This window comes from Schistosoma haematobium, chromosome 2 (assembly GCF_000699445.3).
Source record: "Schistosoma haematobium chromosome 2, whole genome shotgun sequence".
Lineage (NCBI taxonomy): Eukaryota > Metazoa > Platyhelminthes > Trematoda > Strigeidida > Schistosomatidae > Schistosoma > Schistosoma haematobium.
In genome coordinates, this window is record NC_067197.1 from 23,439,897 (window position 1) to 23,463,029 (window position 23,133).

The window sequence follows — 23,133 nt, forward strand, 5'->3', positions numbered from 1 at the left end:
GTAAAATCGTCCTCATATTTAACAAAAGCTCTTTCTGTAAAAGATGGCAGATCATGTAGGAAGAAAGAGAAAAGTAGAGTGGAGAAAACAGCTTCTTGTAGCACAACATGAGTCAGTAGAGACGTTGAACGCTTTTCTTCAAAAAAAGTTTTTTGTCTTTTCTCAGATAGTTAGGAACATATTACTGAACCAAATATAAGTGTACTTTCTATAACTCATCAATTCCTTACGTGTTATTGGTTGACAGATTGATATAACGAATTGTTTAAGATATTTTTTTCATTCACGAATACTACAATAATGCGTTAATAAGATTAGTCACGTTACATCAGATCCAGGATTCATAACTCGGAATAGAGAACCAGCGTATGAACTAAATAACACTCTATTCACCACAATTACAAGCAGACACCTTCAGTGAATCCGGAGTAAAAATCAATGAGAGGAAATGAAATCACAAGCTTATAGCCAGTAGGCTGTGTTTGTTTGTCCAGGCTCCATGACTAATCATATTTTATTTTCACCATTACATATCACTGATTAAATTAATCATCTAGTAAAATTGATTTTTCCAAATCAGTTACTTGGGTTAGATTGAATTAAAAAGTTCGTGTATAAGTTACTTTCCTCAAAAAATATACATGAAAATTTTATGCGATAATGAATTTATTGTTAAGTGATTTATCTTCTAATCATCATTATCATCATCACCACCACTGTCACTTTCTTCCTCTTCTTCTTCTTCCTCCTCCTCCTCTTCTTGACCTTCATTCTGACGTTGAGCAGCTTCAGCTTGTGCAGCTCTCCAAGCTGCTTCTTCTTCAGGTGTCGGATCGTCAACCTCTGTGATTTCTAATCCTGATGGAAATTCTTCAAATGGCTTTGGCATTATTTGAGGATTAAAATTCATCCCAGTATATTTTAATCCCCAGCCTATGTAGATATTTGCAAAAAATCTGGAAAGCAGAATGTATAGAATTTTTAACATAGTAGAAACAAAAAGAAACGTTTATGAGTTATTTCGAACACCATATTTTGTCAATATCTATTACGTCGTCTAGTCAATTATAGTAGACGAGTTTACGCCATACAAACTCGTTGGAATAGAGTTAAATTTTTTAGGTTTAACTATTAGTTATATCTTAGGTATATATTGATATTTCTTAAAATGTTATTAAGTCTCAACCAAATTTTGCAAGCACTTAAAAACATAATCTACTCATTTCTGTTAGATAGTTTTTGAAGGCAGTTATTTTTATTGGAAAATGATATCAAACGAAGAGATGCTGAAATTCACAAATCATTTGACAGCTATTTCGTATTATATCATATACTAACTGAAGTTGAAAATGACAATCATGGGATGCCTGCCTATAGCTTTAAATGTGTTTATTTCCAAACATGAGGGTTCTTCCTAATATAGAACTGTAGGCGCGTTTTTTCTAAGCAGTTCCAAACTAGGAATAAACAGATATTCAGCAGTACTCTGTTCATCATATGACATCAATAAAAAGTGAAAATTAGCTACAAACTATTTTAAGCTTGCTTAAAATTTACGTTTACACGTTGCTAAATATTCCTTATAGGTTTTAAAATGTGTTTATAAACAAATATACTCATTTGGGTTCAATAAGTCATTCTCATAGGTTTGGTTTTGTTCATTTCTCTAATGCTACCTAAATAAAACACCACCTCAAATGTTCTGTAGATACACAAGAGCTGGATATGGTTGGTGTCATGTGAATTGAAGCACCGATCATACAACGTAAAATGTTCTTCCGTTTCATACATTTTGATATTTCAGTATTTATTGCCTTTCATGTACGTATGTTTGTATGTGTGAATATATATATGCATTACTTTTGTCGATTTATATTGTATTATTTAATCGAATATATGTGAGCTCACATGTATTTTTTACTTTTTATAAAATACATGTATTTTTTTTTACTTTTTATAAAGTAAGCGTAGAAATCACTACCAAATTCACGTGGCAAAGTACCATTTCATATGTACATATTTATGATATTTGTTGTTGCAAGACAGATTACACCAATTTTCTTAGTTTCGTTACTAAATGGTACAAGACCTGATGGTGTAGTGAACAAGAACACCAGTCGGGACAATCGAATGTGTTTAACACAAAATTACAGGACATGTTAATAAAATCTGACAATCATATTAGTAAATGCCTAATTTGCAAAATGTGCACCAATTGTCTCAAAATGACTCAGACTTCATTGTCCTTGCATTTTCATACAAATTGCATCCTGTTTCCATTCTTTACTGTTTGGTCCTCTTGTCTCTGCTGCCAGACCTTCTGTTCACGACCAACATCATATACTACTTATGTCAATATAAGTAGCACACACCGCAATGGTACTGAATTTAGTCTCATATACTTTGTGAATTCACTCTACTGATAATAAACATAACTTGACGCTGAATAGTTTGAATTTTGGATCTTTTTCTGCAATACATCTATCGTCTCAAAATGATATTTTCACAGATACTTTAAAGTGAGGATATTTAGGTAACCTCAGTAAACTTTAACGTGTCTATTCTCTTGTAGGATCCCTATCAGAGATAAATCTATTTAATGTAAGTTAAGAAGAAACAAAAGCTCATTTGACTTCAGAAATCCACTGGACAGTTTGATATATCTATAGTCTATCAGCTAAATTGTGTTTTAGCGTTAAAGACTTAGTTAAATATATTCTGATTCCTTACCTGCCTTGTGCTAATGCATATGCACCAGGCCAAATATTAGATGATAGTACAGCATATGCGTAATGAGGTATTAACTGTGAAGTAATGCGAGTTGACCATGGTGGAATACTACCAATTTCTGCATCTTCTGATAATGGGGTCAACAATGGAGGCCCTGTTTCGGGTTCAGGTTCATCAGGCTCCTCTTCTTCATCTTCAGACATTTCATCCTCTAGTTCGTCTTTTGTCTTGATTGCTGTATTCAACCTGAAATTGGAGGACAGGCACAAATATTATCAGTGGGATTAATAAGCTAATGAACCAACACTCGCATAGATATGGATATATGTATGCATAGATTTCGCGAAGTTAAATGGATATAAGTTTAGCAGACTGGTACTTTTATTGCATTTTAGCAATGAAAATTACTGTGAAATCTAGTTATTAAGCCTTGATCAAAGTTTTAAACCACTCGTCTCAACAGAATTTTGCTCATTTGATTTATGAAAAAAATCATGATAATCATATTTATGTTCTGCTCCAAGGCAATTTTAAACATTTTACGTACACCCAAATATTTAACAAGAACCATAATTTGCACGCTTGTTTGTCTCTTAAATAAATAATAACTGGGTTCCTTTTGCTTTCAAATTGTCTAGCAGTTAGTAATGATACACTTTGGCATGATTTGTTCTATTTTTTGGAAATCTCAATTGTCCTAATCTTTTCATTTATGCTGTTATTCACAAATTTTATCATTGTCATTTTACACACGCATAACGTCGATCGTATTTTATATAAGTGTTTGTAGAACGTACGTGTCTATCTGACTCCTGTATTTCTTACATTATTTATTTAAAATGTCACATCACTGTTCTGAGTCGGTGTATTGACGAACCAAAATGCTTTGTGGAATTGTTATATCTTTTATTGCTCGTCTGCCGTTCACCACTAGCGTGTCTGAAATATACATCTCTTCAATACAATTCGAATTTGGCTTTTTATAAGGCGTTGTGCTAAACCTTTTAAGTCGACAGGACATATATGAAGTAAGCAGGATCGGTAGTTCATGAACGTCAATATTGTTCGTTCGTTATGGAGTCAGCCAATCGGTCACCAAAGTTCCAAATAATTAACTGTCCTATACATCTTCACCTTCGAATAATGATAGCACACTGTCTAATAGACGGAGGTTCAGAATTTTCGACACGGTAAATATTTTTGATATCGCACCTCGATCGTACACCGAAGGATTCAAATTCTGTGGAAACTACTCACAGGAAAAAATAGTTTATTAGCTTTGGTAAGATTTCATCAGACCAAAAAATATACAGACACTATACATTAGTAGTTCACAAGTAAAACTGTAGTAATGAGTATTTTAGAAATGTACCTCATCCTTACAATTTGTATCATGCATGGCTTAAAGAGTTTATTCATTAGTACGATAGAACATTAGTTTATCTTACCTCGTTCTGAGGTAATGAATAGTCAAACACAAGAACGTTTGGAAATAAACAAATGAAAATAAGGAAAAATAAATAGGGGAGAAAACTGAATATCTTTATACACTTGTTTCTAAAATTCCAGTTTTATCTATAGCTTCTAACAATTAATTAGTACAATCTCTTGTTTTAAAAATGAATTGCGCAGGGAAATCATGCAGATTTCTAGGACCACCTACGAATTCTAATGTTTCAATTCAATAATTTCCAGGTTTCAGTTATAGTATGTAAGTAAAGGTTATTTATATTTATTTAGCTCATTTAGACTCGATAAATTTGATATGGAATCCGTTAATTTGTTTGGTAATTTGGAATATATATGGTACAATTTAATTTTCAAGTAAGTGTATTTCAAATCAGCTCAGGGTTCTTCAAAAAGTAAGCTTGATTCACTTAATAAAAGACCAAAGCACCTTATTTTAATTCAGTAACCTACAGTATTCTGAAAGATTGGTTGGAATATTTTTCCAGAAACTTTGTTATGATATATATCAGTCCATATGAACTTCATGATGATGTCTGAAACTTGGAGAATTACTACAACCACCATCAAAAGAGTACAGCCATCTATGAACAATTGTGTTTGCAAGATACTCCATATCCGTCGGTCAAACATCATTAGCAACAATCTACTGTGACAAAGAACGAATCGACCTTTAGTTGAAGAGTAAGTTAAGAATAGACGTTGGAGGTGGATAGGACATACACCTAGGAAATCATCAAACTGGATCACGAGGCAAGTGATAACTCGTTATTTTCAAGGTAAAAGGAAAAGAGGCAGATCAAAGAACACATTGCGCCGGGAATCTGAGGTAAACATGAAGGGTATGAATATCGATTGACGAAAATTGGGAAGCAGAGCCCAGGACAAAGTTAGTTATGGAATTTTGTTCGGCAGTCAGTGCTCCACGGAACCTAACAGGTGTGGGTAAATAAGTAAAAACCACTTAAATATATTTTACATGTCTTATCATTTAGATGCGTTTGGTTAGCGTTTTTTTAGCGAGTTAGTTTTCTACGGGATGGGGACGCTAACCCCATGCCCAACCCTCCTCCTTTATCCGGGCTTGGGACCGGCAGTAGCCCCCGGAGGGACTTCAAACCTTTTAAACTCTGCCCTGGCAGTCAGAAGATCTTCATTTAGAAGAATTATGACGCCTCATGATGAAAGCCGAATCCCTTCGGAAGTTATGAGGCCGATGCCCCTTCTGACAACCAGAGCGACCATTTATTTAGGTACATGGAATGTTCGTACAATGTGGGACACCGGAAGAGCCTTCCAGATTGCTGCAGAAATGAGAAGATACAACCTAGAGGTACTTGGGATCAGTGAAACACATTGGACACAAGTTGGACAACAACGACTAACTACAGGAGAACTCCTGTTATACTCCGGTCATGAAGAAGAAAATGCACCACATACACAAGGAGTTGCATTGATGCTGTCCAAACAAGCGCAAAATGCACTTATAGGATGGGAATCTCATGGACCAAGGATCATCAAAGCCTCGTTTAAAACAAAGAAAGAGGGCATTTCAATGAACATCATCCAATGCTATGCGCCTACCAACGACTACAATGAAGACGCTAAAGATCAATTCTACAATAGACTGCAGTCAATCGTCGAGAAGTGCCCAACAAACGACCTGACCATTCTGATGGGAGATTTCAACGCCAAGGTTGGAACGGACAACACTGGATATGAAGACATCATGGGACGACACGGACCGGGAGAAAGAAACGAAAATGGTGAGAGATTTGCAAATCTATGTGCCTTCAATAAGCTGGTCATAGGCGGCACCATATTCCCACATAAACGCATACACAAAACCACATGGACTTCACCGGATCACTCTACACAAAACCAGATCGACCATATTTGCATCAACGAAACGTTCAGGAGGACTATAGAGGACGTGAGAACCAAGAGGGGAGCTGATATAGCATCAGATCATCACTTACTGGTCGCCAAGATGAAATTGAAACTCAAGAAGCACTGGACAACGGGGCGGACAATATCACAAAAGTTCAATACGGCTTTTCTCCAGGATACTGACAAACTCAACAAATTCAAGATAGTCCTCAGCAATAAGTTCCAGGCCTTTCATGATCTACTCAACGGAGAAGGAACTACTGCGGAGAGCTACTGGAAGGGGATCAAAGAGGCAATCACTTCAACATGTCATGAGGTCCTGGGTCACAAGAAGCACCACCACAAGGAATGGATCACTGTTGATACACTGGATAAGATTCAAGAGAGGAGGAACAAGAAAGCAGCGATCAATACCAGCGGAACAAGAGCAGAAAAAGCGAAGGCACAAGCTGAATACACGGAAATAAACAAACAGGTGAAGAGGAGCATCAGAACCGACAAACGTAAATATGTGGAAGATTTAGCAACGACGGCGGAAAAGGCTGCAAGAGAAGGAAACATGAGACAATTGTATGACACGACAAAGAAACTCTCTGGAAATCGCCGCAAACCAGAACGACCAGTGAAAAGTAAGGAAGGCGAGGTAATCATCAACATTGAAGAGCAACAAAACAGGTGGGTAGAACACTTCAAAGAACTGTTGAATCGACCAGCTCCACTGAACCCACCCAACATCGAAGCAGCACCCACGGACCTCCCAATCAATGTTGGCCCACCAACGATTGAAGAAATCAGCATGGCCATCAGACAAATCAAGAGTGGCAAAGCAGCAGGACCGGACAACATCCCAGCAGAGGCACTGAAAGCAGACGTAGCGGCAACTGCAAGGATGTTCCACATTCTCTTCAGCAAAATTTGGGATGAGGAACAAGTACCAACAGACTGGAAAGAAGGACTCCTGATCAAAATACCGAAGAAAGGCGATCTCAGCAAGTGTGATAACTACAGGGGCATCACTCTTCTCTCAATACCGGGAAAAGTCTTCAACAGGGTATTGTTAAACAGGATGAAAGACTGCGTAGACGCCCAACTTCGTGACCAACAGGCAGGATTCCGTAAGGATAGGTCGTGTACAGACCAAATCGCAACTCTACGGATCATTGTGGAACAATCAATTGAATAGAATTCATCACTCTACATCAACTTCATTGACTACGAAAAGGCATTTGATAGCGTGGACAGAACAACACTATGGAAGCTTCTTCGACACTACGGCGTGCCTCAGAAGATAGTCAATATAATACAGAGTTCATATGATGGATTACACTGCAAAATCGTGCATGGAGGACAGTTGACAAAGTCGTTCGAAATAAAGACCGGTGTCAGGCAAGGTTGCTTACTCTCACCCTTTCTCTTTCTCCTGGTGATCGACTGGATCAAGAAGACGTCAACATCTGAAGGGAAACGCGGGATACAGTGGACATCTAGGATGCAGTTGGATGATCTAGACTTCGCAGATGATCTGGCCCTTCTATCCCAAACGCAACAACAAATGCAGGAGAAGACGAACAGTGTAGCAGCAGCAATAGGTCTCAATATACACAAAGGGAAAAGCAAGATTCTCCGATACAACACAGCATGCAACAATCCAATCACAATTGACGGAGAAGACTCGGAAGATGTAAAAACCTTTACATATTTGGGCAGCATCATTGATGAACAGGGTGGATCTGGTGCAGATGTGAAGGCGCGGATCGGCAAAGCAAGAGCAGCATATTTACAACTGAGGAACATCTGGAACTCAAAGCAACTGTCAACCAACACCAAGGTCAGGATTTTCAATACAAATGTCAAGACAGTTCTACTGTATGGGGCAGAAACCTGGAGAACTACGAAAGCCATCATCCAGAAAATACAGGTGTTTATTAACAATTGTCTACGCAAAATACTTCAGATCCATTGGCCGGACACTATTAGCAACAACGTACTGTGGGAGAGAACAAATCAGATCCCAGTGGAGGAAGGAATCAGGAAGAGGCGCTGGAAGTGGATAGGACACACATTAAGGAAAGCACCCAACTGCGTCACAAGACAAGCCCTCACATGGAACCCTCAGGGCCAAAGGAAAAGAGGAAGACCAAAGAACACATTACGTCGGGAAATGGAGATAGACATGAGAAAAATGAACAAGAATTGGAGGGAACTAGAAAAGAAGGCCCAGGATAGAGTGGGTTGGAGAATGCTGGTCAGCGGCCTATGCTCCATTGGGAGTAGCAGGCGTAAGTAAGTAAGTAAGTAATCATTTAGATGATTTGGTAAAGTGAAGAAAAGTACATTCACTGATTGGAGTCAACTAAAAAATGGAAAGAATTCATTCCTACTCAAAGATGTGGAAGTGTTGAAGTATTTGTTTTGACTGACAAATATTTAATACACAGGTACAAGTTTTATCTATGATGCCAATGAAATGTGCTCACATGAGTTCACGGTATTTTACAGTCTTGAAGTCCTAGTCTATTTTGCGTTACTAGAGTACGTTTGGACACATCTGCAGATCTCTGTATTATTCAGTACATTCAACATTATTTCTTCTTGTGATTGAAGTGGGCCTATATTTTCCTTGGTTGATTCAATTTAATTACGATGCACATAATTTGAATTCACTGAATATCACCTCTATTCCCTTTGCCGTATAATCCAGATAATGCTTAGGAATCAGCATGTATTTAGTAATTAATTTCGGAATAAATTATTGTATTGTTCTACATGCAAAGTGTAGAGTAACTAGTAGTACTTCCATTAAAACATTTTTCACTGACTTACGGGACTTTTAATAACATACAAATATATTCGAAGAAGAAAAATGTGTAGCTTTTTGAACGATTTGCTTCCAGTTTCGGTTCAAAGATTGTCTTAAGCCGAAGCTCGTATTATTGTTGATTGTTGTTGATTACTTTTGCTATCAAATGTAAGTGCATTGTGTGCCCTTACTGGGTCGTCGACGCACCTTTATTTTAGTTCTTCTCTTTTTCTACTATCTTTAATCACGCTAGTCTGTATGCTCCCCTAGCACACAAAGTACTTGATGGCTTGACTCGAACCGCCACAAATGTTGTCAACATGTCTTTTCTCAAGCATAGTTTGTACATCAAGAAGCAGTTCAGTTTGATAACCACACTCTAATTTTACTGGTTACAACTTGTTGGCAAAATTACTCATATATATATATATATATATATATATATATATATGTAAATTACGTGTTGTTTTACATGTCTTTCCATTTTGGGCAATATCAGAGTGGTTTAGTAACGAATCATTATTAAACTAAACCCAAAAATAAAAGTAGTTATCAACAATAAATTCAATATTCGTCTGAAGTCACAAAGCTAATTTATTTTTCTGGAATTTAAATTTAGCCAGTAACCAGTAGATTTATTTGCAAACTTATACGGTGAAAAAATGGAAACTTACCAAACCGTTCGACCTTGTGGTAATATATAAGCTGTATGATGAACCCAATTAGTTAAAGTAGGGTCAGTCAAATCATAAATAGTCATTGGCTCATATTCGGGATTTTCTATAAAATTTTCTCTCAAAGCATCTTCTTCTATTTGTTCTTCTTCTTCATCTTCGTTAAATTGATAATAATTTATTGGAGAAATTGTAGTTGATCCAGATATCCGTGCTATTTGTGCCCGAAGAAAATTTTTTTCGACTCCAGGGAAAGTTGGAAATGTATTAATTTCCGCTTCCAAATCACCCGTACAAAGGTATTTTATCATCCGGCTGGTGACAATCTAAGGGTTTATAACACCACACTTGTAGTTGTTATACAATACAGTTTGGTAAAAATTCGTAGCACCCAAACGCTAGTTAAAATTTGTACTTTAAAAAAATATTTTGTCTATCGAGTATTGTAAAAATAGAAAAAACAAACTTTTCTTCACAACTGATACTACTTATTAATAAAAAGATAGTTTCGATCACATGATTTGTTAGTTTTATAGTTGCATTTACATGTAAAGTGATTTAACTCCAACATACGAAATGTACAACACACCTATATTTTATCTGCACTGTATGTATTATTGTCCATTAAAATGCTGAGTGGACTGGACATTTGAACATTCACAAGCAGTTAGTGATATTAAAAGAATGGTCAATTTTTATGTCGTTGAGTCGAAGCAATTTGTGGGCTTTCGTCAATAATCAGTGAGAATTGTTGTCTTCAGAAACGGTCTAACCCGCGAGAATTTATCATTTTACTTAGTGTACAAAGTTTAACCACCAAAAGTACAGAAGGAAGTGAAAAGAGAATTCCGTCATAGAGATGAAATTTGATAGACAGTTATGACAAATATTTCAAAATGGCAAGTTTTTTTAAGAGAACGAAATGACTATTGTACAATGATTTGTTTGTTTTGCCAAACAGTAAAGTAAGCAACGTCCGGATTCGCCGTTTAAGCTATTATCATCGATAATTCTTTTGCATGGATTTCGTAAATCGGCAGTTGGTAAGACGGTCCGATAGTTAATCTGACTCGAAAATTAAGCATTTGTCAAACAAGCCCGTGTATTTATTTATACTACTAATACCGATGTGCCAGAAACCATTGAAGAAGTAATGTTCCAAAACCAGACACAATTATTTTCTCAAGCACAATCTAGCAACAGGCTAAGAATGAATCTAACATGAGAGTACATCTATTGAGGGAGTGATCTGGCATATTCCTAACTGAACATGATCATGCACGGATAAAATTTGAAGATGCAAAATTGTTAACTGTTGAAAGGAAATGCTGAAAGATGCATGCAATATGGTTACTACAATTAATTTTGATTAACTTATAGTCTTGATAGATCACTTGTTAATCACAGTGGTTGTAACCTAGAACAAAGGAAACTTCTTAGGTTACTCAGTAACATGGCTCTTGACACTAATTATTCATTGGCAGCAATGGGTTCTACTTATGTGAGGGACCGACTGGGAATTTGTTAAAAAGAACTTGTTCATCCACTTCCTGTCATACAAAATAGATTTGAAGGGAGATAACTCTGCAGTGTGACAAGTGACAGTCACAGTTTCATGGCTAAGATTAAAGTTGTGCCTCGAGGAATATTAAACTTTAATAATTGCGAAATAATTCCTGTAAATAGTAAGAGCTTTTGGAACCATTTAAGAGTAAGATGTGTGCAAAACATAACATTGCATAAGCCATATGGAGTTCTACCACTAAAAGAAAGTGGTACCATGTTTAAATAAAAGTTGCAATTTGAGTAATCATTGATGACTGGTCCTGTTCCTTCACTTTTAAATTTTCAACTCAACGAATGCAGAAAATGACATATGTGATTGGCACTTGCAGAAAAGACGATTGTCTTACACCTCATCCGAAAAATATAAATGTCTGGTATCATTTCTGTTTTCGAACAATCTCTAATCAAGTGTAATCGTAAAAATGGATGAAGTAATTACAAATATACTAACGCTTATATAACATGTTTGGAAAAATTTACCTGCTCTGGCGTAACATCGGGCAATCTGACCCAATCGTCACCTAAAACATTACAAACAAAGTATGTTTTTCGATTGGTGCCTTTCCCTTGTTCTTCTGGTGGTACTGGTAGTTGTGGTTTCCATTCGGATTTCGGAAGCGGATCCATATCGAGAATTGCCAATCTTTCGCTGAGTTGAACATCTGATCGTGCCGTACTTTCATTGTCTTTCAGGTTAGGGAGAGTGTCAGGTGAATAAATATTCTTATCATCAGGTTCCAGTTCTAACTCTAAAACGTAATAATTCCGGGAAGTTCCTAAATATTTTCCCCAAAACCTTACAAAAGTTGGTGAAATCTTCTTTAGAAACGATCGAATCGATAATGAAAGGTTAATAATTTCTTCATGGGGAAAGCCTTACTCAAAAACTTATTATTGAGATGATAAGACAAACCTATGCCTGCTTGGCCCAAAGCAAAGAAAAGTTTAGACAAATCAGGTAAAACTTCTGATCCTCGCACTTCTTTGGAAGGGACCTGATGAATTTGAAAAAGCATTCAAATTTTCACCATTTAAAACTAACTGTGAAATATGGCCGACGGCGTAACGCTAATTCAAGATCAGCAGAAACCTCTTTTGCACGTTTCAATAAGTGCAAGTCCGCTGAACATTTATACTTTTTAACTTTGCGACTAAAGTTCTCCAACTCTACAAGTGGGTTTTCACCACTCTTTTTTAAAATGCTACACAGCATTTGAACTAAATGGTCATAACTAAAAAATATTTTGACAGGATAAGTTAAAAATCAGTTCATGAACAGACATATTCAAACCGCCCTCATTACATCTCTGTAACAAGCCTTTTGCACTGAAAAACGCATATCTATTCGGCTTCAGCACAAAATCACCGTTCTCAAGTGCACTTTCATTAAAAACTTGCTCTTCATTGTTAACGCTAGACATCATTGTCCGCGCCCTAATGTTGTTATGACAGTCACATAGTCAAACAAATGATTTAAAATATCCAGATTATTATTCATTTCATAAAAATGTACTGATAATGTTTTGTTTGGAAATAGCGTTCTATTAAAAAAAAGGTTCCAGAGTAGTAAGTGCGCCTAAATTGTGTGACGCGGTGTACGCGTTAATCATGTGCGCTTATCACAATCCCGGGTATCCTCCAAACTACCCAGAAAGTATGTTGTTATTGATGATAATATTAACGTTGTATAAGCTTCTTATTATGCCAACTTCCAGCCTAGTAGTCAGGAATATGTTCCTGCGGCACCACGTACGAACGGTAATACTGGGATGTCTTTTATTCAGAACCAATTTATTCCCGACTTAGCTGTCCGTTATGGTTCAGCTATGTTTGATGAAGGTGCAAATTTTGTTCACAAAAATGTAAGCTCTTCTTTTAGGTCTAACTGTTATCAGGTTGACCAATACGTTAATCGATTTCGCATAAAATACTACTTTTCTGTCAATAATTCATACGTTGCCAAAAAAGTCGGGCTGATCTTGTTCCCGTTTGCTCATACAGTAAGCACTGTTCCAGTTTATTTTGTATTTCGATGGTAGCTACCCTCTATTTATGATTAGTAATATTGCTTCCGAGAATTAACTTTCGTCTTACGTTAAATATCTGACATTTCAAAGCAGTTTCTATGAAATTCAAGTATTCATTTGGAAGATGTAGGCTAGATTAAATCAAATTATTTTTCTTTGGAGGGCAGCTTCGTCATGAGCTGACGTTTTATATCCATTTTATTTGTGACTTTCTAGTATAATTCAGTTGATTTCTTGTTGACTTTTTGTCTCAAAATTTTTGATTTCTCGGAGTATGATTTGTCTGCAGTAGACGTAGAGATGAGTATTGACCGTATTCAGGAGTTTCTCAAACACCTTATCTCATTACTTTTTTATAAGAAAACGTTTTCGTGCCATCATTCAGTACAACTTATGTAGGATGAAATTCAAGTTATGCAAACGTTTACTCGTGATACAGATCGTATCCGAAACATTGACAAGTAAGTTATTTCTTTTTTGTTTTGCTCACAGTAAATACGATCAACAACATGCTATTAATAGCCCATAAGACATTCTGCTTCTTGCTTATCGTCAGTTGGCTAGTCAGTCATACGAAACGTGCACCATGGTACAAATGTATATCGGTCCAAGTAACCACAACACAGCGATATGAAATTATTGAGATGAATTCCTAAGTAGCAGACGTGTTCGTAGTGATAATAATAATACCAGTAAAGACTTAACGTTTAGAGAATATTATTATAAATTTACATCTATGAATTAAGACTAAAATAATTTTGGAACTCGGGATCTAAGGATAGCACATGCGAAGATGCATGCACAACGTTGCTATCAATACTAAGCCACCTCATTTCAGAACTTTCATATTTCCTTTCCTAATACTTAATTAAGTTCGCGAACAGAACAGATTATGGCAGACTAGATTCCAATAGACAGTTGTTTGCGCAACTACAAGAGACAGTAAGAGCTCGAAAAGATAATGACACACGCCGATGCTTTTTTGTTGTCTCTGTCTACGATCCCACTAATTGTAGTTTGGGTTAAGCTAAAGATAAATTTTATGAGAAGCTATCTAACCTTCCGAAAAGCTAGACGCTCCGATGTAGTAATAGTGGCGTGTGATTTTAAAACTCAATCAGTCAGCTACAACGTTGGACCAGGCACATGCATGCATCGGTCCAAATTGCCACACCTTATTAGCACAATAAAGTGAACGCCAAATTTATGGAAGCAGTCACTTCAGTGGTGACCTCGAGTGCCCTGGTACGGCCGTGAGTGGGGAGAGTCAACTCTCCCTCTCGAAATGCTTTCACACGGCCACATGCATATAACCACTACCAGGAAAGTCCTACTCACTTCCTTCTCGTGACAGGGGTGTTTTTTACGAAATTGAGAGGACGAAGAGCGAATGTCTGGCTCTTTAACCGAGTTGGTGGACACAGAGATTCTACCTAGAAAAGTTGAAAAACCCTGATTCCAAACTAATGGTGTACATGGGCTCCGGGATCCTGAGGGATGATGAAGTTGAACAAAAGTAGCGATAGTGGACAGTCTTGACGGACACCACTTGTGGTTGCGAAATCAGACGAAAGTTCGTCATAAGCTCTGACTCGATAGATAGTGTTCGAGAAAAGAGGTTTATATGCTTCTGAGGTGCACCTTTCAGTGACAGACATTACCAGAAAACCTCTCGGTCTACAGAGTCAAATACTGCTTTTAAGTCATGAAAAACTATCATTGTAGGACGCCGATAAGCATTCCGGTGTTCTGAAACCTGATGAATGGTGAATATGTGGTTGATGCAGCCACGACCAGGTCTAGGACCATCCTGATTTTCTTGTGGTTTTAGTTCACTAGTCTTTGTTAGGCGCCCGATAATAATTAAGTCTAGCGTTTTAGATGCTACATTAGTCAAATTAACCCTATTTATTTATTTATTTGAACACGTAAATATTGGTACAAGAATGCTTACCCCTTTATGGTTATCACATGATGATTTTGACCCTTTCTTATATATTGGGACAATCAGTGATTGCGACCAATCAGACGGGATTACGTCCAACACCCAGATTTTAGCTAGAATATTAGCCAACCTAATCGCTAAAATTGGACCACCATGCTTAAAGACCTTTGGAACCAATCCATCTGGACCAGCTGCCCTTCCTCGTTTCAGATTAAGTATAACTTTTTGAACTTCAGCTAGATTCGGGGGACCTACTTCAAAGTGCCATTCAGGCTGCCTGGAAATGGTGGGTAGTTGTAGAGTAGCTGAAGGCCACCTAAACTGTTCTCTAAAGTGTTCCGTCCATCTTTCCAAACGTCTGGGCTGAGAGCAGATAAGAGTGTCGTCTTTTCCCTAGGTCGCCTCACTCACACTTGACTTTTTAGTTCCAGTTCTTTATTAGTCTGAGAAGCTGTCTTGTGCTACCTGCAGCCGCTGCCTTTTTCATCACTTTGACAGTTAGGTAAACTAGGCCAAACTGGAAGTCACTTAGGCGAAACTTACAGCGTTGCGGTCTAGCGAACAGATAATAACGACCGACTGTTACAACTATGCACGGGCAACTGCCAATTTCTGGCAAAAATCAACTTTAAACATAAGGAGGTATATCGTTTTATGTGGCGACCTCTACAATCGACACATCGATGGACTCAAACGGAACACAGTGCCATAAGCCATTGTAGCAGGTGCTCGATTGTAGACTCCCTCATTCTGGAGCATATGTGCGAACTCGGATTACGCTTTAGTTCGAGCACGTATTTGTTTGCATCTTACTGGGCGTAGAAACGTCACCGCACGAAAACCCCTTACAGCTCAACTTAATGCTAAAAAAGTTATGAAGATATTTCAGAAACAACTGGGGAGCAAGTTAACTATGAAAGTGATATCCATCCCAAATTATCTTAGCATTATATCCAAAAAGCTGTGGATACAGCATTGATATCTTACTTACGCCTGTTACTCCTAATGGAGCATAGGCAGCTGACCAGCATTCTTCAACCCACTCTGTCCTGGGCCTTCTTTTCTAGTTCCATCCATTTCTTGTTCATTTTTTCTCATGTCTATCTCCATTTCCCGGCGTAATGTGTTCTTTGGTCTTCATCTTATCCTTTGGCCTTGAGGATTCCATGTGAGGGCTTGTCTTGTAACGCAGTTGGGTGCTTTCCTCAATGTGTGTCCTATCCACTTCCAGTGCTTCTTACTAATTTCTTCCTCCACTGGGATCTGATTTGTTCTCGCCCACAGTAGGCTATTGCTAATAGTGTCCGGCCAACGGATCCGAAGTATTTTGCGTAGACAACTGTTTTATTTATTTATTTATTTTAACACATAGACATTGGTACAAGGAGGCACCAAATGCATATGCGCCACACAAATCTCATTCGATATGTGTGAGGGCTGTGATACTGCCCGAATGCCCAAACCGAAGCAGGAGACAACTGTTAATAAACGACACCAAGGTCAGTATTTTTCAATACAAATGTCAAGACAGTTCTACTGTATGGGGCAGAAACCTGGAGAACTACGAAAGCCATCATCCAGAAAATACAGGTGTTTATTATTATTATTAGACAACTGTTAATAAACACCTGTATTTTCTGGATGATGGCTTTCGTAGTTCTCCAGGTTTCTGCCCCATACAGTAGAACTGTCTTGACATTTGTATTGAAAATCCTGACCTTGGTGTTGGTTGACAGTTGCTTTGAGTTCCAGATGTTCCTCAGTTGTAAATATGCTGCTCTTGCTTTGCCGATCCGCGCCTTCACATCTGCATCAGATCCACCCTGTTCATCAATGTTGCTGCCCAAATATGTAAAGGTTTTTACATCTTCCGAGTCTTCTCCGTCAATTGTGATTGGATTGTTGCATGCTGTGTTGTATCGGAGAATCTTGCTTTTCCCTTTGTGTATATTGAGACCTATTGCTGCTGCTACACTGTTCGTCTTCTCCTGCATTTGTTGTTGCGTTTGGGATAGAAGGGCCAGATCATCTGCGAAGTCTAGATCATCCAACTGCATCCTAGATGTTCACTGTATCCCGCGTTTCCCTTCAGATGTTGACGTCTTCTTGATCCAGTCGATCACCAGGAGAAAGAGAAAGGGTGAGAGTAAGCAACCTTGCCTGACACCGGTCTTTATTTCGAACGACTTTGTCAACTGTCCTCCATGCACGATTTTGCAGTGTAATCCATCATATGAACTCTGTATTATATTGACTATCTTCTGAGGCACGCCGTAGTGTCGAAGAAGCTTCCATAGTGTTGTTCTGTCCACGCTATCAAATGCCTTTTCGTAGTCAATGAAGTTGATGTAGAGTGATGAATTCTATTCAATTGATTGTTCCACAATGATCCGTAGAGTTGCGATTTGGTCTGTACACGACCTATCCTTACGGAATCCTACCTGTTGGTCACGAAGTTGGGCGTCTACGCAGTCTTTCACCCTGTTTAACAATACTCTGTTGAAGACTTTTCCCGGTATTGAGAGAAGAGTGATGCCCCTGTAGTTATCACACTTGCTGAGATCGCCTTTCTTCGGTATTTTGATCAGGAGTCCTTCTTTCCAGTCTGTTGGTACTTGTTCCTCATCCCAAATTTTGCTGAAGAGAATGTGGAACATCCTTGCAGTTGCCGCTACGTCTGCTTTCAGTGCCTCTGCTGGGATGTTGTCCGGTCCTGCTGCTTTGCCACTCTTGATTTGTCTGATGGCCATGCTGATTTCTTCAATCGTTGGTGGGCCAACATTGATTGGGAGGTCCGTGGGTGCTGCTTCGATGTTGGGTGGGTTCAGTGGAGCTGGTCGATTCAACAGTTCTTTGAAGTGTTCTACCCACCTGTTTCGTTGCTCTTCAATGTTGGTGATTACCTCGCCGCAGTGATATCTACTCTCAACTTAAACCAAAAGGTTAAGAAGAATCAGTGGATTTCACCGGCGTCCATTGAATTAACAGATGCTCGAAAACTAATCCCATCTGTCCTGAACACGATAATGTTCGGAGGCAGCCTAAACGTATGTTGACCAAAGTGAGGTTAGACGAGGTTCAAACCTGAGACTTTGTGACTATAAGTCGAACATATTAACCACGTAGCCAGCACTTCACTTAGGTGTGCATGTATGAAATCATATTCGCCATCAAAGTCTTGATGTTCTTATGGTTTAAAATCGTTAACAATGGGACGTATAGTCACATTTGCAGCGTTAGTCTTAATCTGTGAGACAAAGTTTGAATATTTTTGACCGCACTTATCCGAAGTTATGGTGTTGCTTGCTAATAATATATAGTACCCTATATTATTGTCAAGCATTTAATAAATAATATGGTTAAAAATCCTATACCATATTCAGTTGCTTCTGCTTCATTGTCAAAGTATAAAAACTCAGCGTAGAAACAAACGAAATATGGTCGGGCTTTCAGCATGAATCATATCAGAAAACGAAGGTAGTATAAGTGGCTTAATTTCTCAAAGAAGTGAGAATCAGTATTTGTATTCAGCGAATGTAATTAATTAAAGTCGATCATTGTAACACCTGATATCCATTTTCATTTGTCTCTATAACTCAACATAATGTTACCAGACCTCAAAAAATGGCTCATAACCAAATAGATTATATGTACTTATTTACTGAGTTGCAACATATTGTGTATGCAAGTAAACATTTTATTCACTCTTTGTTGATCGATTTCATTATTGCATCTATGTAACTTATTCGTTTATACTGTTTTTTTAAAATATTTTCACTTGTTAATAGAAATGGGGTGTAAATTATGATCCTGCTGGACCTGTTCCTCCGGGTGATGATATCAATGCTCCTGATTTGTATATTCCTTTAATGGCCACTATCACATACATACTTCTGAGTGGTGTTATATTTGGATTTCAAGGTCGTTTTTCACCAGAGTACCTTGGGATTTTATCTAGTGAAGCTTTTGGCTGGTTATTGCTTGAAGTTTTATTATCTCTTTTTGCAATCTATATCCTCAATATTCAGAACAATATTTCTTATTTAGATATAGTTGCCTATTGTGGTTATAAATTTGTCAGGTTAGTGCTTCAATTTATTTATGATTAATCGTGTTTATATTTCTCTGTTAATAATCATAGAATTTAATAATAAACTTTTAACAAGTTGTTTGTCTTGTTAGTACACTAAGATATCCCATGGTCTCAACGCCCTGAAAAATACAGATACATTAGCCAGTAACCGAAATCACGTGTAGCTCATTTAAACCCCTATCGGCGAAACAGCAACATTTAGATAGTCTATGTGGTTGTTTGAATGTTTAATAACAATCTTCATATACTTAAGAAATCCCCATTACATGAAATTTTGCTTGGTTAGTAAGTATTATTTTAGAAAATGTTGCATTTATTGTTCATCATACTACTCAGAGATTATAGGAATTTCACTAGGTGATATTCATTTACAACTATTCATTTTATGACAAAACTAACACTCGTCTTTTCTGTTGACTTACAATTTTAAAAAACACGGCTAAACTTGTATTGTTAAATCGGTATACATAAAATTTATTTTGACATTTCAAAGTTAAGATTATCTAAGTTATTGAAAAAGACACCCGAGGTCCACTACTAATATTAATATCTTAGTACTAAAAGTGAACATAATTGTAAAGATGATAGCAGTTAGACGTAATGGTGCTTACTATTCTCATTTCGGATATAATAGACACGCGTATCTATTGCTTTGATAGTTAAGTCACTGTTTTAGTAATCTCAAGTTGATTGTGGATTTTGAACCCTTAGTATTTTTTCATTCAAGAGGACTGACTTATTGGCAAAACTCATACTTTAAGATGTTGACAAAATCTGTATATTAATATACTTATATAATCAAACGAAGTAGTTTGGAAAACAAGTATTTCATTATGAATTATCAGTGTTTTGCAGTAGGTATATGATAACTCAACATTTGTTCGTCTTGTGCAAATTACCAGTAAGTTTCCTCGGTTTCTCATCGAAATCTTGCTAGCTTTTCTGTTCTCGGGGTGAACGTGAGACCAATTGTTTTCAAAATCCTCGTCATTAAGTTTATCTTCAAACAATCAAAATCACTGTCGTTTGTTTAAATTACCTAAATCTGTCTAATAATATCTGTTTAATTATGAATTCGTGGTATGAAGTAATGTTACCGATCATTTTACAGTGTCCTAACTCGTTGTTTACAACTGTTCTATTTTTTTATAGCATGATAGTTGTATTGATTAGTTACGTTGGTTTGGATCGACCAGGCTATTATTTTAGTTTACTGTATACTAGTTTAGCATTGGCATTTTTCCTCGTGAGTTCACTTATAGATTGTTGTGTTAAAGTTTTTTTTGTAATAATCTCTTCTATTGATCTCCAGCGGATAAAGTCTTATTATAATGTGCTACTCTTAATAATGTACCAACGTTAACTTGCACTTTCTATTAATAATTATTTGAATAAAATTAAACATGGTTAAAACTAGCAAAAATTATATTTCTGTGATTTTAAACAATTTAAAAAAAAAATTGGTTTTTTTTTAAATACTAGAACTTACTCAACCTAACCGTCACGATGCGTTGTTCTTGAGATTTTATATAACAGTATCTAGTCATGTCACAACTTGTGAATCTATATAAATGAATGCTAGGCAAACCTTTTACACATGCCACATGATAAGGTATGTATGTGCATCGTTTCCATTTGCTGCACGACATCAACTCATTTAGAAGAAACCAGCAAAGCCAAAACTACGGTTTTTGAATTTTTAAGTGAATACGTCATTTTATCTGTTTAATCAACTTAAAAACGTTCAGTACTCAAAAGTCAAATATAAAATACATAGTCTTCTGACGAACTTGAGCAAAAATTCAAGCACTTTTCGGATGCATTTCTCTCCCGTGCTAAATACAAGATGTTGTTTTAGAACTAGTCTGCATCAAACGATTAGAAGCAAAGTGGTTGCGCGTGTAGATCACTCAACTTATTTTGGGTTGGTGCCCGATAAATCTCGTCGTGGATTCAGAAATTTTTGTTATATTTTCTCAACTTGGGCCGCTTTTAGCTCAGGCGAGATATTCATCTTCCAAGTAGAGGATATGTATACCGGTCAATAGTTCGCTTTGTTTTAATTTGTGGCTGTGAAAAATGGTCTTCAAAATAGAGAATATACGTTTGTTACTGGTATTTAGTCATAAGTACCTCTGAAACATTGTTCGTGTATGCTTGGGCTACCGAGTGAGCAACGCTTATTTTAGGCTCAGGGTACTAGTTAAGAATGGGAAATCGGTTGTTGAAATAGCGAATCTTCCCCAACTGAAATGATTGGAATATGTATTATCCCTAACCTTTTCTGTTAGCACTAATACTGTCACTACTTTTAATACTTTAGTATTCGTCTTGATAATTCTGTCAAATTGTACTAATGCAGTACAACAACTTGAACCAATGCACTTGTGTCAGTTCTGCTCTGCGTTTGATTGACTGACTGAGAGGTCAATTATCAACCTCCGAACACTTATACAACTTAAGCATGTATGGATTTATTTATTCTGGGACTAAAACGAACTGTCATTCAACACTGAATTTATGATTTTTTAATATATACGTCGAGAAAGTTCTATTGTACAAAGAGAGAATTACTACAACCACCATCAAAAGAGTACAGCCATCTATGAACAATTGTGTTTGCAAGATACTCCATATCCGTCGGTCAAACATCATTAGCAACAATCTACTGTGACAAAGAACGAATCGACCTTTAGTTGAAGAGTAAGTTAAGAATAGACGTTGGAGGTGGATAGGACATACACCTAGGAAATCATCAAACTGGATCACGAGGCAAGTGATAACTCGTTATTTTCAAGGTAAAAGGAAAAGAGGCAGATCAAAGAACACATTGCGCCGGGAATCTGAGGTAAACATGAAGGGTATGAATATCGATTGACGAAAATTGGGAAGCAGAGCCCAGGACAAAGTTAGTTATGGAATTTTGTTCGGCAGTCAGTGCTCCATGAACCCTAACAGGCGTAAGTAAATGATCCATTAAGCGTAAGAATAAGTGGTTCATGATTGAATATTCAAGTTAGAAAACACCAAGTACTAAGCTACGAATATATTTTTTCCAGGCACTCATTTTATCCTCTTCATCCTATACCACTGTCTGTTACAGATTGTAAATTTACCGTTTTTTTTTTATTTTAATTATTTTCAGATAAGAAGCCTCAAACTCAAAATACTTCCACATGTTGAAGCATATCCATCTGAGTGTAATAAACGCCGATTATATTTACTACTTCTGATTGCATTCATTCAACCATTATTGATGTGGTGGTTGACACGTCGTGTTATCCTGTAGGGATTGTAAACCGTGATGTTTTTTTCCTTTGTTGTATTTATCATCACCATCAGATATGAAAAAATTAAATATTGTCTGAATAACATCATTTGCTTCCTAATTTGTGTATAAAAAATGTTAAACAGTTTTTATCTATTGTATAAGTCATATTCACTTTTTTTAAAAAGTATTTAAATATTCGCTTATTCAGAGAAAGATTTTCCAACGACGAATTGTCGTTACATGTCTAATATAAAAGTGTTAAGGATTGTAAAAGATTGTTTCTGTGAGTTTAGTCGTGCAACTGTGTCTTCGCTTTCCATCATATGCATGTATTCAATGTTACCAGCTATTTGTCTATCAATATAATTTAATTATTTATTGTTTATGTGTATTTTGTTTTAGATTCTATTATTTTATTCAATAATTTACTGCAGTTTATTAACACAGTTCAATTTACTGAATTGTTTACACTTTTTAATGGTAGATAACAAGCATTAAACGTCTTCAGTTTTTATATTCATCCCATTCTGAAGTTTATTACCCTTGCATCAATAATAATCACTGTCAATGATTTTATAATGTAGGCAATCATAGATTAGTGATTTTATCATACCTGAAATAATTTAACCTCATACTGACGAATCTAAGAATACTTTTAATGTTTACTTGA

General features: G+C 36.7%; 2 protein-coding genes across 2 annotated transcripts; one reads left to right on the forward strand and one right to left on the reverse strand.

Moving 5' to 3' along the window:
- Positions 1 to 372: 372 nt before the first annotated feature.
- Positions 373 to 12,569, reverse strand: RSPH6A (Radial spoke head protein 6 A). The gene is made up of 6 exons (XM_051214669.1): positions 12,409 to 12,569; positions 12,170 to 12,359; positions 11,608 to 12,122; positions 9,562 to 9,887; positions 2,731 to 2,976; positions 373 to 956 (listed from the first exon to the last, which is right to left on the reverse strand). The coding sequence occupies exons 3-6, from the start codon at positions 11,752 to 11,754 to the stop codon at positions 689 to 691; spliced, it is 987 nt and encodes a 328-aa protein (XP_051067851.1). The 5' UTR covers positions 11,755 to 12,122; positions 12,170 to 12,359; positions 12,409 to 12,569; the 3' UTR covers positions 373 to 688.
- Positions 12,570 to 12,705: 136 nt separating this feature from the next.
- On the forward strand, positions 12,706 to 22,844 carry YIF1B. Its single transcript, XM_051219187.1, has 6 exons — positions 12,706 to 12,781; positions 12,820 to 12,989; positions 13,023 to 13,127; positions 18,888 to 19,180; positions 20,345 to 20,438; positions 22,338 to 22,844. Exons 1-6 carry the CDS (start codon positions 12,736 to 12,738, stop codon positions 22,479 to 22,481), a joined length of 852 nt encoding a protein of 283 aa, XP_051067852.1. The 5' UTR covers positions 12,706 to 12,735; the 3' UTR covers positions 22,482 to 22,844.
- The last annotated feature ends 289 nt before the right edge of the window (positions 22,845 to 23,133 follow it).

Coding starts and splice junctions, on each gene's coding strand:
- RSPH6A (XM_051214669.1), bottom strand. CDS start 11,754: ATGGATCCGCTTCCGAAATCCGAATGGAAACCACAACTACCAGTACCA. Junction 2,977..9,561: donor CCACAAGGTCGAACGGTTTG/GTAAGTTTCCAT, acceptor CTCCAATTTCAG/GTTGAATACAGCAATCAAGA. Junction 957..2,730: donor TATGCATTAGCACAAGGCAG/GTAAGGAATCAG, acceptor TCTGCTTTCCAG/ATTTTTTGCAAATATCTACA.
- YIF1B (XM_051219187.1), top strand. CDS start 12,736: ATGTGCGCTTATCACAATCCCGGGTATCCTCCAAACTACCCAGAAA. Junction 12,782..12,819: donor TCCTCCAAACTACCCAGAAA/GTATGTTGTTAT, acceptor ACGTTGTATAAG/CTTCTTATTATGCCAACTTC. Junction 12,990..13,022: donor CAAATTTTGTTCACAAAAAT/GTAAGCTCTTCT, acceptor AACTGTTATCAG/GTTGACCAATACGTTAATCG.